Source organism: Canis lupus, chromosome 35, assembly GCF_003254725.2.
Source record: "Canis lupus dingo isolate Sandy chromosome 35, ASM325472v2, whole genome shotgun sequence".
Taxonomy (NCBI): Eukaryota; Metazoa; Chordata; class Mammalia; order Carnivora; family Canidae; genus Canis; species Canis lupus.
The window spans coordinates 25101642-25115124 of NC_064277.1; the positions used below are offsets into that span (position 1 = coordinate 25101642).

At 41.0% G+C, this 13483-nt stretch overlaps 1 protein-coding gene across 1 annotated transcript; it reads left to right on the top strand.

Moving 5' to 3' along the window:
* Positions 1 to 2091: 2091 nt before the first annotated feature.
* On the top strand, positions 2092 to 5591 carry LOC125754394 (wiskott-Aldrich syndrome protein homolog). Its single transcript, XM_049106025.1, has 2 exons — positions 2092 to 2489; positions 4596 to 5591. Exons 1-2 carry the CDS (start codon positions 2092 to 2094, stop codon positions 4705 to 4707), a joined length of 510 nt encoding a protein of 169 aa, XP_048961982.1. The 3' UTR covers positions 4708 to 5591.
* Positions 5592 to 13483: the final 7892 nt, after the last annotated feature.

The following is a 13483-nucleotide window of genomic DNA, read 5'->3' on the forward strand; positions in this document are numbered from 1 at the left end:
ATGTATATTGATTATTATTCTTTTTCACACAAAAGATGCATAAGTATTTACTCATTGTTTTGCACTTGCACTTTCTCTTAGTATATCTTGAGTATTTCTGATTGCAATTTCTACTTTGTATACCGTTAAAATTAAAGCTTATTTTCAAATGAGTTGGTCCTGCCAGCCAGGAGTTGAACCTGGAAATTTCTCAACATCGTACAAAGTGCAGGCTTTTCCAACTCAGGAAAGAAGGTAGTGGAAATAATATCCTTAATTTTCTCTAATGTGAACAAAGCACTTTTTTTCTTGAGCCATATCACATTTAGAGGCCTGAATATGGACTCCCAAACTGCTCATGATTAAAGGAAATTATGTACAATTTTAACAAAGATTTCTTTCTTTGTGGAAAAAGCTTTTAATTCTGTTCATTACTGGGTCCCTATGTGTACCTAGTTAAATGTTGGGGTTTTTCCTCCTGTGGATCTGTCTCGTGTAAATTTGATTCTTAGACCAGCTAGAAGAAACTTGAAGGGTAAAGGAAATTCTTCCTCTCCACCATTAGAGCAACTGCAAAGGCCTAAAACCAAGTGAACTTGCAATACTGTGAAGATAAATGACCAGTGTGGCTGGAGGAAGCTGTCAAGGAAAAGTTGTTGTGCTCTGGCCTCCCCTGGCCATTCCAGTCTATGAACAATCTCTAGCTTCTAGTGGTCCAGCTGAAAATTCTGCTTCTGTTAGGTAGGTTGGCTGATCTGTGGGCTTTGCCATTAAGAAATAAGGAAGAAGATGGTGAAGAGTTGCAGAATGTGCCAGCCCCAAATATGCCACTTTGGCACAATGATCATTTTGAGCTCAAGGCTTTGGAAAAGCAGTAGAGAGAAGAAAAACACTCCTGCCTTTCTTCTTATTTTTAAAAGTAGGAGATAGAATTCCCATGTGAAAGAAGTCTTCCTTATACTAGGAGAAAAGTCACCTTCTTATTCTCAAGGATAGGAAGTTGAGGATCAGAAAAATCTGTACAAACAAACCTAATTAACGCTTATCTTCCTAGTAACTTCACCAGATTAACTACCCTACCCCCAGCCCCATCGCTTCATCCCATTTTCCTGATTTTACTGCTCTTTGTCCAGTTTAGTTGCATGTGCAACTCTGCTTCTTTGGGTCATTTACTTATGTGGGCTCCTGTGTTACATCAAACATGGTAAATAAAATTGCATGTTTTGCTTTTAATTCGTCTTATGTTACAGGGGCCCACCTCGAGAACTCAGAAAGGTAGAAGGAAAAATTATTTTTGCTCCTCTTCGCTGGTGTGAGAGACTGGGGTTTTCTGATGTGTGCATTCTTGAAATTCCCTGGGAAGCACAATTCAGACTGTGGAAAACCTCAAGTTTCTTCTACAAATAAAAGGACAGAGAAACTATAGATTCAAAGAACTTAAGAGACATATATGTCCAAAGACTTGTTTTTTAAAAAGTGTATGTGTAATTTATATATATGTGTTTATAATATATTCTATCGTATACAGATTATAATATTTATATATAATTATAGAACACATTTATAAAATATATAAAACAAGGGGCAAAATTTGAACAGTAATTGAATACCTGACCTTATTTTTCAGATGTGATCATTGTATTGTGATTATGTTTTTTTAAGAGTCCTTATCTTTTATTTTTATTTATTTTATTTTAATTTTTTCCTTATCTTTTAAAGATACATACTTAAGCATTAGCCTTGCGCCAGTTCTATGGAGCCTGAGGCAAAAGGAAAAATCAGTAATACTGATTCCCTGTGAAAGACTTTGATACTGTATTCATCACGGATCTTTTGCATTGATTTTTATGTTTAAAAAATATCGTTTTAAAATATATATATATATATATATATTTTTTTTTTTTCGTTTTAAAATATTATCTCGTTTGCTAAGCTTTTTGGTAACGCTTCTAAGTTTTGTGCCTGAGCAAGTGCTCACTTGCCTTACCCCAGCACTGGCCGTGCTAAAGTCATGGATGATTCACGACTGAGACTTCAATGAATGAGGGGAAGGAGGGCTAGGGCTATAGATGAATAAAACTGCTGAGAGTTGGTAATTATTCAAACTGTTGGATGTGGTTATCGGATTCCTCCTGCTATGGTGTATTTGTACGCAAGCCTCTCCGTCCAATCCGAACCCCTCCCAGCTCGTCTCCAGGGCAGGTGGAGGGCGCCGGTGGAGGGCGCCGTGGAGCGGTCACCTCGAGAACCAATCCGAGGCTCAGAAACCTCCCGAGTTTCCGGGGCGGACCGGAAGTGACGCCCCCGAGGGGGACTCCGCCCCCTCCTCCCCCTCCCCCCGCGCGGGCCCGGGCCGGCTTCCTGCGGCCGGAGCTCCCGTGGGGTGGGACGTCGTCTCCCGCTGTCCGGAGGCCCAGGCCCCGGCTGCAGGCGAGGAGGCGGCTCGGCGCGGCCAGACTTCGGAGCCTGCAGCCCGACGGAGGCGGGACGTGGGAGACGTGTCCGGAAACGTACGTCTGCTTCGGGAGGGAACCGGGTGGACGCGAGGGCGGGAAGACGCCCCGGGCCCGGGCGCGTTAGGCACGGCCTGGCCTTGCGGGCGGTGGGCGGTCCCTGGCGGTGCCTCTGCCGGCTGGGGGGAGGGGGACGACGGGCGGAGGGGTTCGCGCTGCCAGAGTCCACCGCTCAGGAGAGCCGCAGCTTCTGGAGCCCCTTCCCGGGGAGGCACACCCGTCGGGGCCCTGTGCGGTGCGCCGGCAATGCTGGGCAGCAGGTAGGTAGGAGAGGGGTCATGTCGCGGGCCGGGGTAGGGAGGGGGCAGGCGGTCTTCAGACGGGCTTCACACCGGAGCAGCGCGTGTCCCTCAGCAGGCTGCCTCTCCCTCAGAACCACGTGGACACTGCAGAGGTTCGGCGGAGTTGGTGTGCAGGTGACGCCAGATCCCAGACGTGCGGTTCCTTCTCCCCCCCTCCCCGTTCTCCTCCTCGCCCTCCTCTCTTCCCCCTCCTCTCCCTCTTTGTTCTGTCTGTTGCAATAGAACAACACACGTGGAGGAATCCTGTGCCAGCTACTACTACGCAGCTTTACAGATGTTTTGTTGCATTGTGTAAACCTGGGGCTCAGAGAGTTTAACTTGGTAAATAGTCCAGGGTCACATAGCCAGTAAGTAGCAGCACCAAGGGCTTGAATTCGCATTTGATTGACATCAGAGGTAAATAGTCCAGGGTCATATAGCCAGTAAGTAGCAGCACCAAGGGCTTGAATTCGCATTTGATTGACATCAGAGGTAAATAGTCCAGGGTCATATAGCCAGTAAGTAGCAGCACCAAGGGCTTGAATTCGCATTTGATTGACATCAGAGCCTGTATCTTTTTTTTTTTTTTTTTTGAGCCAGTAGGGGTGCTTCTTCTGTAGTCTCTCATTTTTTGAAATGCCTTTATTTACTTATATATTTACCTTTTAAAAAACATATTCATGTGGTTCAAAATCAAAATACTAAGGAAGGTACCCAGTAATGTCTCACTCCTACCTGACCTCCTACTCTCGCTGTTCCCTTCCCACCACAGCACACAGGTAACCATTTTTGATAGTGTGTTTAGCAGGGTTTCCAGAATTTCTTGGTGAAAATACAAGCAAATACAAATCTATGTTCTGATTTTCACTCTTTTTTTTTTAAACTATTTATGATAGTCACAGAGAGAGAGAGAGAGAGAGGCAGAGACAGAAGCAGGCTCCATGGACCGGGAGCCTGATGTGGGATTCGATCCCGGGTCTCCAGGATCGCGCCCTGGGCCAAAGGCAGGCGCCAAACCGCTGCGCCACCCAGGGATCCCTGATTTTCACTCTTTCTTATATGTTACCTTTTTACACTTTATTCTGTATCATAAGAAATTTCCATCTTGGTATAATAGCTTGTGTATTTATGAATAAACTTTATTATGATAATAAAATAAGTATGTATTTTGATCTTTATGCATGGTTCTTGGCTCATAGCTCCCAAAATCTTTATAATTTCCTAAGAGACTAGAGTAAGAGGGGCATCTTTTGTTGTAATATTTGCTGTTTACGTTTTGGTTCCTGGAGTAACTTTAGAGTGATAAATGTGAAAAGAGTATCTCTTGTTATTTATTACAAACCCCTTTCAACCACATCTGAGTTTATGTTAATAAAGTGATTTTGGGGGGGAAAGCTCTAAAAAATATAGTTAGGAACCAATTTTGAGATTAGAGGATTGGAACTTACAGCTTTACCCCTGACCTCCAACAAGGGGAGAGGGGCTGGACGTTGAATTAATCACCAGTGCAATGTCTACAGGCTGATGCTGTATATTTTCTATCCAAATCCCTTTCTTCTTTGGTGTCTTTCACCATAATAGCTAGAGAGCCAAAAATTCTTCCTTTCCCTGACTCCCTTATAGTTGGAGTGGCTGGCATGTGACCTGGGTCTGACGAGATTCAAGTGAAAATCACTTGTGAGGGGCTTCTAGAAACCTGTTTCTAAAGGAAGTGACTTCTCTAAAAATAATAAATTATTAAATAAAGCCTTTATAAAAAGTCCAGGGTGTCTTGGCTAGCATGCTCCGTCAGCTCCTTACCCTGAACTTTCTTCTCTCCTAGCTGGAACGCAGACAAGATTCCTGTTATGCGCCTGTTATGCGTCTGTGGTGATGAAAGCTGCAGGACAAAGACAGTTAAGCAGGAAGACAGGAGGTGCCTGGGAGCTTCATGACATTCTTGAACAGCGGGGCAGCCCTGGATGCTTTACCTCAGGACCTCTTCTTAAGTGACATGCTCACTCCTTTCTGTGTAACCCACTGGAGTAGACTTTTCTGTTGCAGTAAGTCCAATCCTGACTGATGATATCTGCTGGTAAACATCAGCGTCTGTTCTGTGCCAGTGCAGTTCTAACCACTTGATGTATTAACTCTTAAGACCTCATAATGACCTTATGAGATAGACCAAAAGTTCTTAAAACTGTGGTCCCTGAGCCAACAGCATGAGCATTACCTGGAATCTTCTTGGAAGTGCAAATTTGGGTTCCTGGCCTCAGACCTGAATCAGAAACTCTGGCAGTAGGGACCCAGCAGTCTGTTTTAAGAACCCTTCCAGGTGATTTTGATGTATACTGAAGTTTGATAGGTTGATCTCTGTAGACTGGGTACTGTCCCCATTTTACAGGTAAGTAGACTGAATTTAAGTCATCCAAAGTCCTACAATCAGTAAGATGAACTACTGATTCTGTGTCTATAACGACTGCATTGCATCAATGCATCAATAGTTGAGAACTACGCTAGAGAAGTGGTCTCCAGAATTTGAAGGCATATGCTTTTGAAAAATAATGTATCCCTCTGCATGTTTCTAGATTAGCATATAAAATCTTACATCATAAGTTTAAACAATGGTACAGAATGTGATTTCCTATATGTTGCAAATTGTGACAGTTAAAAATATGTTCTATCCCTTCTCTATCCAGTGGAATCTTAAGTACCATACTGATTAGTATTTTAAAAAACATAATTTTCCTCCAACATTTGAAATTTTACATCCTCTTTTCTACCTGAACTTGCATTTTCATTCCCCTACCCCACAAAAATAAATTCTCTTTAACATGGCTGTTTTTGGTCTATTCTGTCATATTTTTCTGCAACAAAAAAGTCTAAACATTGAATTTCATTTTTTTTTAAGTTTCAGGGACTGAAACCGGTTTCAGAGTGAATTTGTTTTCTGTATTAAGTTATTATAATTTGTATTAGTTAAAATCAAATCATTGTGAATGTATTATGTATTTTGATAAGTTAGCAGATAAACTAATATTGAATTACAAATGTATCTCTTAATGGGATGGATGTGACTAAGATTTTCTAATTCACGTATCGGTGGATAAATATTCCTTATTGCAAGAAAGAGACAAGTTCAACATCAATATTATGTGTATTTTCATTATAGATATGAGAGATTATATTAGTTTACAGAGGTAGATAGGAGTTCAAGGATTTTTGAAATAAGAATGCAATTCTAATTTTTCAGACTCCTGTATTACATGCCAAAATCACAAGTATGTATTACAAAATTTGTTAATCTCTTGTTGACAACTGAGTTAGGCATTCTTTTTGTTGAAAGTAAATGTAATAGAAAGCCCCTGAGGTGCAGAAGGCCATTCACTTGCTCACTGACATTATTTTAGATCCCTTTTATCAGATGCTTTGAGGAGGCTTTTTGTCTTGGGGCAATACAAAGGGTGTGACTTGGGATAGTTGAGAGTTAACTCCTCTTTCCTTAGTCGGGGAGAGGGATTATGACAAAAGGGTAAGTGGGAAAGCAGACAGTTTGAGGCAGATCAGTCATAACTAATGAGTCTACGTGGAAGCTCAAGATCAGCAAGTGGATTCCTTTAAAAGTGTATCCATGTATTTCCAGGAATGCACATACCTCATTTTGAAAACTAAATGATATTAGGAGATATCCCTTAGAATCATCATCATGTTCTACAAAATTCAAATGAATAGATTATTTCAGTTTAAGTTTCTTACTTGAAAAGTGGGTATATCTGCAAAGAATGTGGAGCTAAGCTGCAGGTTGCCAGTTGTACTCACAGTGTCAATATATACTTCTGAGAAGGGATTATTTGAGTATCTTGGGTCAACTTCAACTTTTCTTCATGTATTTTTAGGTAAATATTCAAGTACTCTGAATATGTCCTAAATTCAGTAGATACCTTGTCCTGGTAGCAATAGTCACAGCCAAGTTCTTGAGTTCCAAGAGATTAGCCTTTGTGCTACTTTAAGACTCTCTCTCTCTCTCTCTTTTTTTTTTTTTTTTTAAGATTCTATTTATTTATTCGTGAGAGACACACAGAGAGAAGCAGAGAAACAAGCAGAGGGAGAAGCAGACTCCATGCAGGGAGCCCAATGTGGGTCCCAGGATCACGCCCTGAGCCAAAGGCAGACGCCCAACCGCTGAGCCACCCAGGCATCCCTACTTTAGAACTCTGGGGCTCATTCTCAGAAGGGAGCTTCTGTGTACTCCATACCAGGGAAGAATGAGTTTAGAATCACAGGTATTCAGCCTGTTTTTTCATTCTTTGCTGGCTCCATATCCTGTAATTTCTCCTGTGTCTGCATTAAATTGCTTTTCTTCTCTTACCTATAACTTCACTGATTAGTTTTTCTCTTTTTTTTTTTTTTTTTTTGTTGTGAGATCTACCCTTTTAACAAATTTTTAAATGTACAGTAGATTATCAGTGACTTAGGTAGAGTGTTGTTCAGCAGATCTCCAGAGCTTATTCATCCTCCTTGACTGAAACTGTGCCTGTTGATTAGTAACTCCATATGTTGTCCCCAGCCCCTGGCAACCCCCATTCCATTCTTTGCTTCTGTGAATTTGACTGTGTTAGATATCTCAAAGAAGTGGAATCATACAGTATTTGTCCTTCTGTAGTGACCTGACTCAGTGTTATATCATCAAGGTTCATCCATGTTGTTGAATATTGCTGAATTCCATTCTTTGTTTAAGGCTGAATAATATTGCATTGTATGTATAAAACCATGTTTTCTTTATCCAGTTGAACATCTAGGTTGTGTTCACATCATGGCTATTCTGAACATTGTTGCAGTGAACGTGGAAATGCTAAGATCTCTTCCAGATCCTGACTTCATTTCTTTTGGATAAATACCCAAAGGGGGAAGGCTGGAGCATAATAGTTCTGTTTCTGATGTTTTGAAGAAACTCTATACTGTTTTCATAAGTGCTGCACCACTTCATTCCTGCCAACAGGATGGATGCAAAGCTGTTTTCTCTACATCTTTACCAACACTGTTGTCTTTTTTTTTGTCTTTTTTTTTTTTTTTAATAATAACCATCATCACAGGTATGAGGTGGCATCTCATTGTGGTTTTGATGTGTATTCCCCTGATGATTAATGACACTTTTTATGTACCTGTGGGCCATTTACATACATATCTTCTTTGGAGAAATGTCTGTTCAAGTCTTACTCCAATTTTTTATTGAACTGTTAGTTTTTTGGTTTTGTTTATTGCTATTGAGTTATACAGTTCCCTGTATAGAAGATTATCCCTTATCAGACACCTGGTTTGCAAATATCTTCTCCCATTCTGTAGGTTTCCTCTTCACTCTGTTGATGGTTTCCTTTGCTGTGCAGAAGGTTTTTAATATGATGTCATCCCACTTGACAGTTTCAGCTTTTGCTGCCTGTGTTCTTGGTGTGTTATCCATGAAATCATTGCCAGGACCAGTATCATGAAGCATGATTTATCTTTCCTGCTATGTTTTCTTGTAGCAGTTCTGCAATTTCAGACCTTACATACAAGTCTTTAATATATTTTGTTTGTTTACATATGGTATAGAATAAGGGTCCAGTTTCATTCTTTTGTGTGTCAGTATTCAGTTTTCCATCACCATGTGTGGAATACACTATCCTTTCTCCATCTTGTGTTCTTTTTGAAGATCAGTTGACCATAAATGCATGGATTTATTTCTGGGTTCTCCACTCTGTTCTTTGGTCATGTGTATTTTTTATGCCATTACTATACTCTTAATTACTGTATCTGTAATATTTTTGAAATCAGGAAGTGTGATGCCTCTGGCTTTGTTCTTAAGATCGAGCTGACCATTCAGGGTCCTTTGTGCTTCTGTATGAATTATAGAATTGTTTTTTCTATTTCTGTAAAAAATGCCTTTGAGATTTTGATAGGAACTGTATTGGCTCTGTAGATCTCTTTGGGTGGTGTGGATAGATTAAGGTTTCCACCCAATGGGAAGTCTGTTTGTGACTTCTTTGCTTCATCAGTGTTTTGTAGTTTTCAGTGTACAAGTGTTTTATTTCCTTAGTTAAGTTCATTCCTAAGTATTTTATTCTTTTTTGTAGTATTATATAAGTGGGATTGTTTTCCTAATTTCCTTTTTGAATAGTTTGTTGTTAGTGTATAGAAGTGCAAATGATTTTGGGGGGCTGATTTCATATCCTGTAATTTTACTGGATTCCTTTATTCTAAGTTTTTAAAATGGAGTCTTTAAGATTTTTCTCTCTATAAGGTCATGTCAGCTGTAAACAGGGATGATTTTACTTCTTCATTTCTGATTTGCCCACTCTTTCTTGCCTAATTGCTCTGACTGGGGCTTCTAGTACTACGATGAATGAAAGTGGCAAGAGTGGGCATCTTTGCCTTGTTTCTGATCTTAAAGGAAAAGCTTTCACTTATTCACCTTTGAGAGTGATGTTAGCTGTGGGCTCATATTTGGCCTTAAATTATGTTTAGGTACATCCTTCTATACTTAGTTTGTTGACAGTTTTTTATTGTGAGAGGTTGCCAAATCTTGTCAAATGCTTTTTCTGCACCTAGTGAGATGATCTTGTGATTTTTATCCTTTATTCAGCTAATGTGGTATATCCCATTAATCGAGGTGTGTTGATGATGATGAATATCCATGCAGAATCAGCAAGAGTGTGACCCAAATCTACCAGTTTGGGCAAGTCAAATTTTGTGTTTACCTGGGATGCAGAGGCCTTTTAGTTTTTGATTTCTCAGAAAGGGAGTTTGTCCATGAATTGTTGCTAAATTGGTGTCTTTGTGGAAATAAGGAGATCCAGGGCTTCCTACATCACATCTTGCTCCAGAGATATCACTGATCTATTTTTCTCAGTGTACCTTGACCAATCAACCAGCTCTTAGAGTACGGCCCAAGTGTTCTTGGTGAACTTTTATCCCTGCCAGCACCATAATTCCAGTGACTACTTCCTGAAAGTGCTGTGACAGTCCTGCAAGTTTAGCTAGTTCTGTGATAAAGGAGCTCTAGCACTTGACCATTCCAAATTTGAATATTCCACTCATGACTTATCATTTACTGAGCACTGGTGCCATTTTTCTGTGATGGGCTCATCATTCAACAAATATTACAGGTGACTACATGCCAGACTGTTGTAGGCAATGGGACAACAGATAAGGTCTCTGCAAGGGACCTTATGGGCTAGTGGGAGGAAACAAAGAATAGTATCTCTGATAGATAAGAGCTATGAAGAAAAATAAAGCCAAATACACAGAGAAAGGATTGCTCTCTCATATGGGGTGGAGAGTAGAGGTGGCCCTTGAGCAAAGAACTGAATATTAGTTGTAAGTTACTCTTGCACAGAACTGCTAACATGGTAGGATGGACACTTAAGAGATACTGTTGTTTCCTCAGCCTTGTATTTTTTGGAGGCCTGAATCTCATTTGCCTAGTGGGGAGAGAGAGAAGCTGGCAAAGTGAATGGCCTGTCATGCTATCCACCCGCCCACAGTTCAGGGGCTCTAGAAGTCTTCCCCACACCCTAATGTTATTACACCACTCCCCTCCCCCAGCCCAGAATTGTTCAGCTGCTTGCCACTCACTCAGCGACACTGACCTCTCTCTTAGGCGCCTCTGGACTTTGTTCCTGAGCATAGGGGTTCTTCCTTCTACAGCAAAAATAAAAGGTGGGTGGGGGAAAGACACAAAGGATGGCTTTGTGTTGAGCGCTAAAAGGAAGCAAGCTGAAAACATTTGCTGTGTGAGCAAAGGCAGATTGAATCATACCCTTGGTGCATAAGAATTTTCCCACTTTTATGATGTCACTAAGTGGTCCCACCAATGAGCAGGCAGGATAAATTGCCTGTATTCTCAGTCTCTGACTGTTATTTCATATTCTTAGTCTAACTGAAATCTGGTTCTCCTGTTGACCCTGCTGGCCTTGTCATCCTCCTGACTAGTGGCTGCTTTTTCTTCCCTACCCTTTGTTACCACTGGGCCTGGAGATGGGTAGGTTTCCCTCGTATTTCTCATTGCCTCTTCTGGACTCCTTTGTCCTCCCTCCTCCATGAAACTGCCTAGCCTTGAAGCTTTTCTCCTAGACTTGACCACTCTCCCTTATTTTTGTTGCCATCTACAGACTGCTGGAATGATTCCCCTCATTCCTTGGAAATTTAAGCCCTCAGAGCACTCTCACTCTCTGGGACTACTCCTATCATAATTCTTGGTAATGTTAGTATCCAGGAAGGTGATTTTTCCAGTACCCTTGACCTCCCAATTCCCTAATCCCTCATGCAGGTATCTTGTTTCCAGTCTCCTTTCAACCCCTTCATGTGGCCCAAACTTAGACCAGTGCTTTCCAAGTTCTTTTACGTCAGCTCGCAGTAATAAATACATCTTATATTTAGATTGTACATGTTTGTGAATATTTTTAACTGGAAGTTTTTCAATCCATTACTTTCTTTTTCTAATACTACAAGCAAAAAGTATAAAATTAGTACCAAATATGTGTCCAATGTCCCTACAGTCTTGGCCATCCCCCTTCACACCCTCATTTCCCTCCTGACCAAACAAGATTCCATGGCTCACCATTGCAGCCACTCTCTTGCCCATGCCCTCAACCCGTTTCCTTCCTCAGTACTTGTATAAAATGCTAACCCTTCTAAAAGTCTGCATACTTATTTATTCATTGCCTACACCCATACAGGTGAATAAAACTGTTAAAAAAAAAAAAAAAAAAGGCAGACTAACTCATCCAGCTTGTAAATTCATGACATAAAGTTTGAGTGAGCTTTTCGTGCTGCCATGTGATCCCAGCATTCCCCAGCCCATTCCAGGTAACTTTTCACCTCTCCACAGATCTCCAGTACCTCCTATCCCATGCTCACCTCAGCTATGACTTTGCCTTTTATTCCTTTGAGAAAATAGAAGCAATCAGAAGACATCTCCCACACATTCTCATTGCCTCATCTATCAGCTTACTGGTATATATTCTACCACTCTTCCTAATTACTCTGCAGAATTTGCTTATTCTCTCCTCTGTGGCCAGCTGTAGGAATGTTGACCTCTCAATTATCAGTATCTCTCCTGCATGTTAAAAACAAAAGAGCTTCTGATCTCATATTTTCCTCTAGCTACAGCCTCTTTGCTTTTTCTGCAAACTCTTCAAAGAGAACATCCCCATCATTGTTACTACACCCACCTCTCCTCTGTCTGTTCTTCCTTGGGACATCCTCTTCTTTTTGATAGGCTCTACCTATGTTCCACTAAAAGAGCTTTTGTCAAGGTTGCAGTGGCCTTCTCATTGATGAACTGGTGATCAGTTTTCATTCCTCACCTGATGGCTTTTGGATGGATGACATTTGACACAGACATTTCCTCCTTGAAACATTTTCTTCTCTTGGATTCTGGGACTTCTTCCCAGTCCTCTTTGTGGGATGCTTATCATCTCTGGGTCTCTAAATCCTGGAAAGCCTTAGAGATCAGTCCTAGGACCACTTCTTTCTTTGGGCCACACTGAAACTCATTTACTCTCAGTAGTAATTCTCATGTATTGTGAATCTTTCTCAAATCGAAATCCTGTATCTTTAGCCTGGACCTCTTTCCTAATCCCCATGCTAGTATATACAATTACCTAACATCTTCTTTGGATATCTGAAAGGCATATCAAATGTAACATGTCTAAAATCAAACTGCTGCTCACTCCTCACTGCCTCCAGCTTGGTTTTAGCCATATCCGTAAAGATCAACTCAAACTTTACAGATCTGACTCCAAAAACCTTGAGGCTGTTCCTGACTCCTGTTTATCTCCTACCACATGTAGAATCCATCATTCAGTGGTTCTATCTGCAAAGTAAGCCCAGTGTGAGACTTCTAATGTCCTCTTCAACTAAGAACATGCTCCAAACCACCATCGTCTCATATAGCATCACTACTATGGTCACTACTGAGTTCCTTGCCTAAACCTGTGCCCTATAGTCTAATCGTAATATAGCAACTGAGTGAATCCATAGAAATATGAGTCTGATCTTATGTCTCTGTTCCAATGGCTTCTCAGAATAAACAACAAATTCTTTGCTGTTACCTGAGGGATCTTAATCTGATTTCCATCTCCTTTCTGACCTCTGTACTCTCCCCTCACACTCCACTCCAGCCATTGTGCCAGCCTCCTTGCTTGAAGTGATACATGACTGAATATGAAATGGGGCAGTTAGTCATTGTCCCCTCTATCCACACAGGGTGAACACAGTTTCGACATTGTGGTTGGGTAAGCTTCCAACCCAAGCTTGGGCCTTCAAAGATAGATTTATACTGGCTGATGAGAAGAGGGAAGCAGGAGAACTTAGTAGATGGTGATGAGCAGGGCAAAGGTTTGTACCACTCTAGGAACAACTCCATATGGTAACCCTATTTGTTTGCAAACCAGCATCAGGCACCTAGAACAGTATAGGCATCACAGTAGGTGGTTGAGACATTTATCTATTGAATGAATAAGAGATATTTGGATAGTACTTAGTGGACAATGAGATAGAGTTTTAAATGGAGCCCATTCAAGGAACTCTTGTTTATACAGAATTCGGGAAACAGTGTAGCGAACTTTTTTGGCAGAGAGGTTGAGTCTTTGGAGGGAAATAAAGCTGGAAAGATAGGTTGAAGCTAGATTAAGGAAGGGCTTGGATGTCACTCAAAGGATTACGTTAGATGTGCTCAGGGAGATGTTAGGG

Coding starts and splice junctions, on each gene's coding strand:
- LOC125754394 (XM_049106025.1), top strand. CDS start 2,092: ATGTGGTTATCGGATTCCTCCTGCTATGGTGTATTTGTACGCAAGCCT. Junction 2,490..4,595: donor TGGGAGACGTGTCCGGAAAC/GTACGTCTGCTT, acceptor CTTCTCTCCTAG/CTGGAACGCAGACAAGATTC.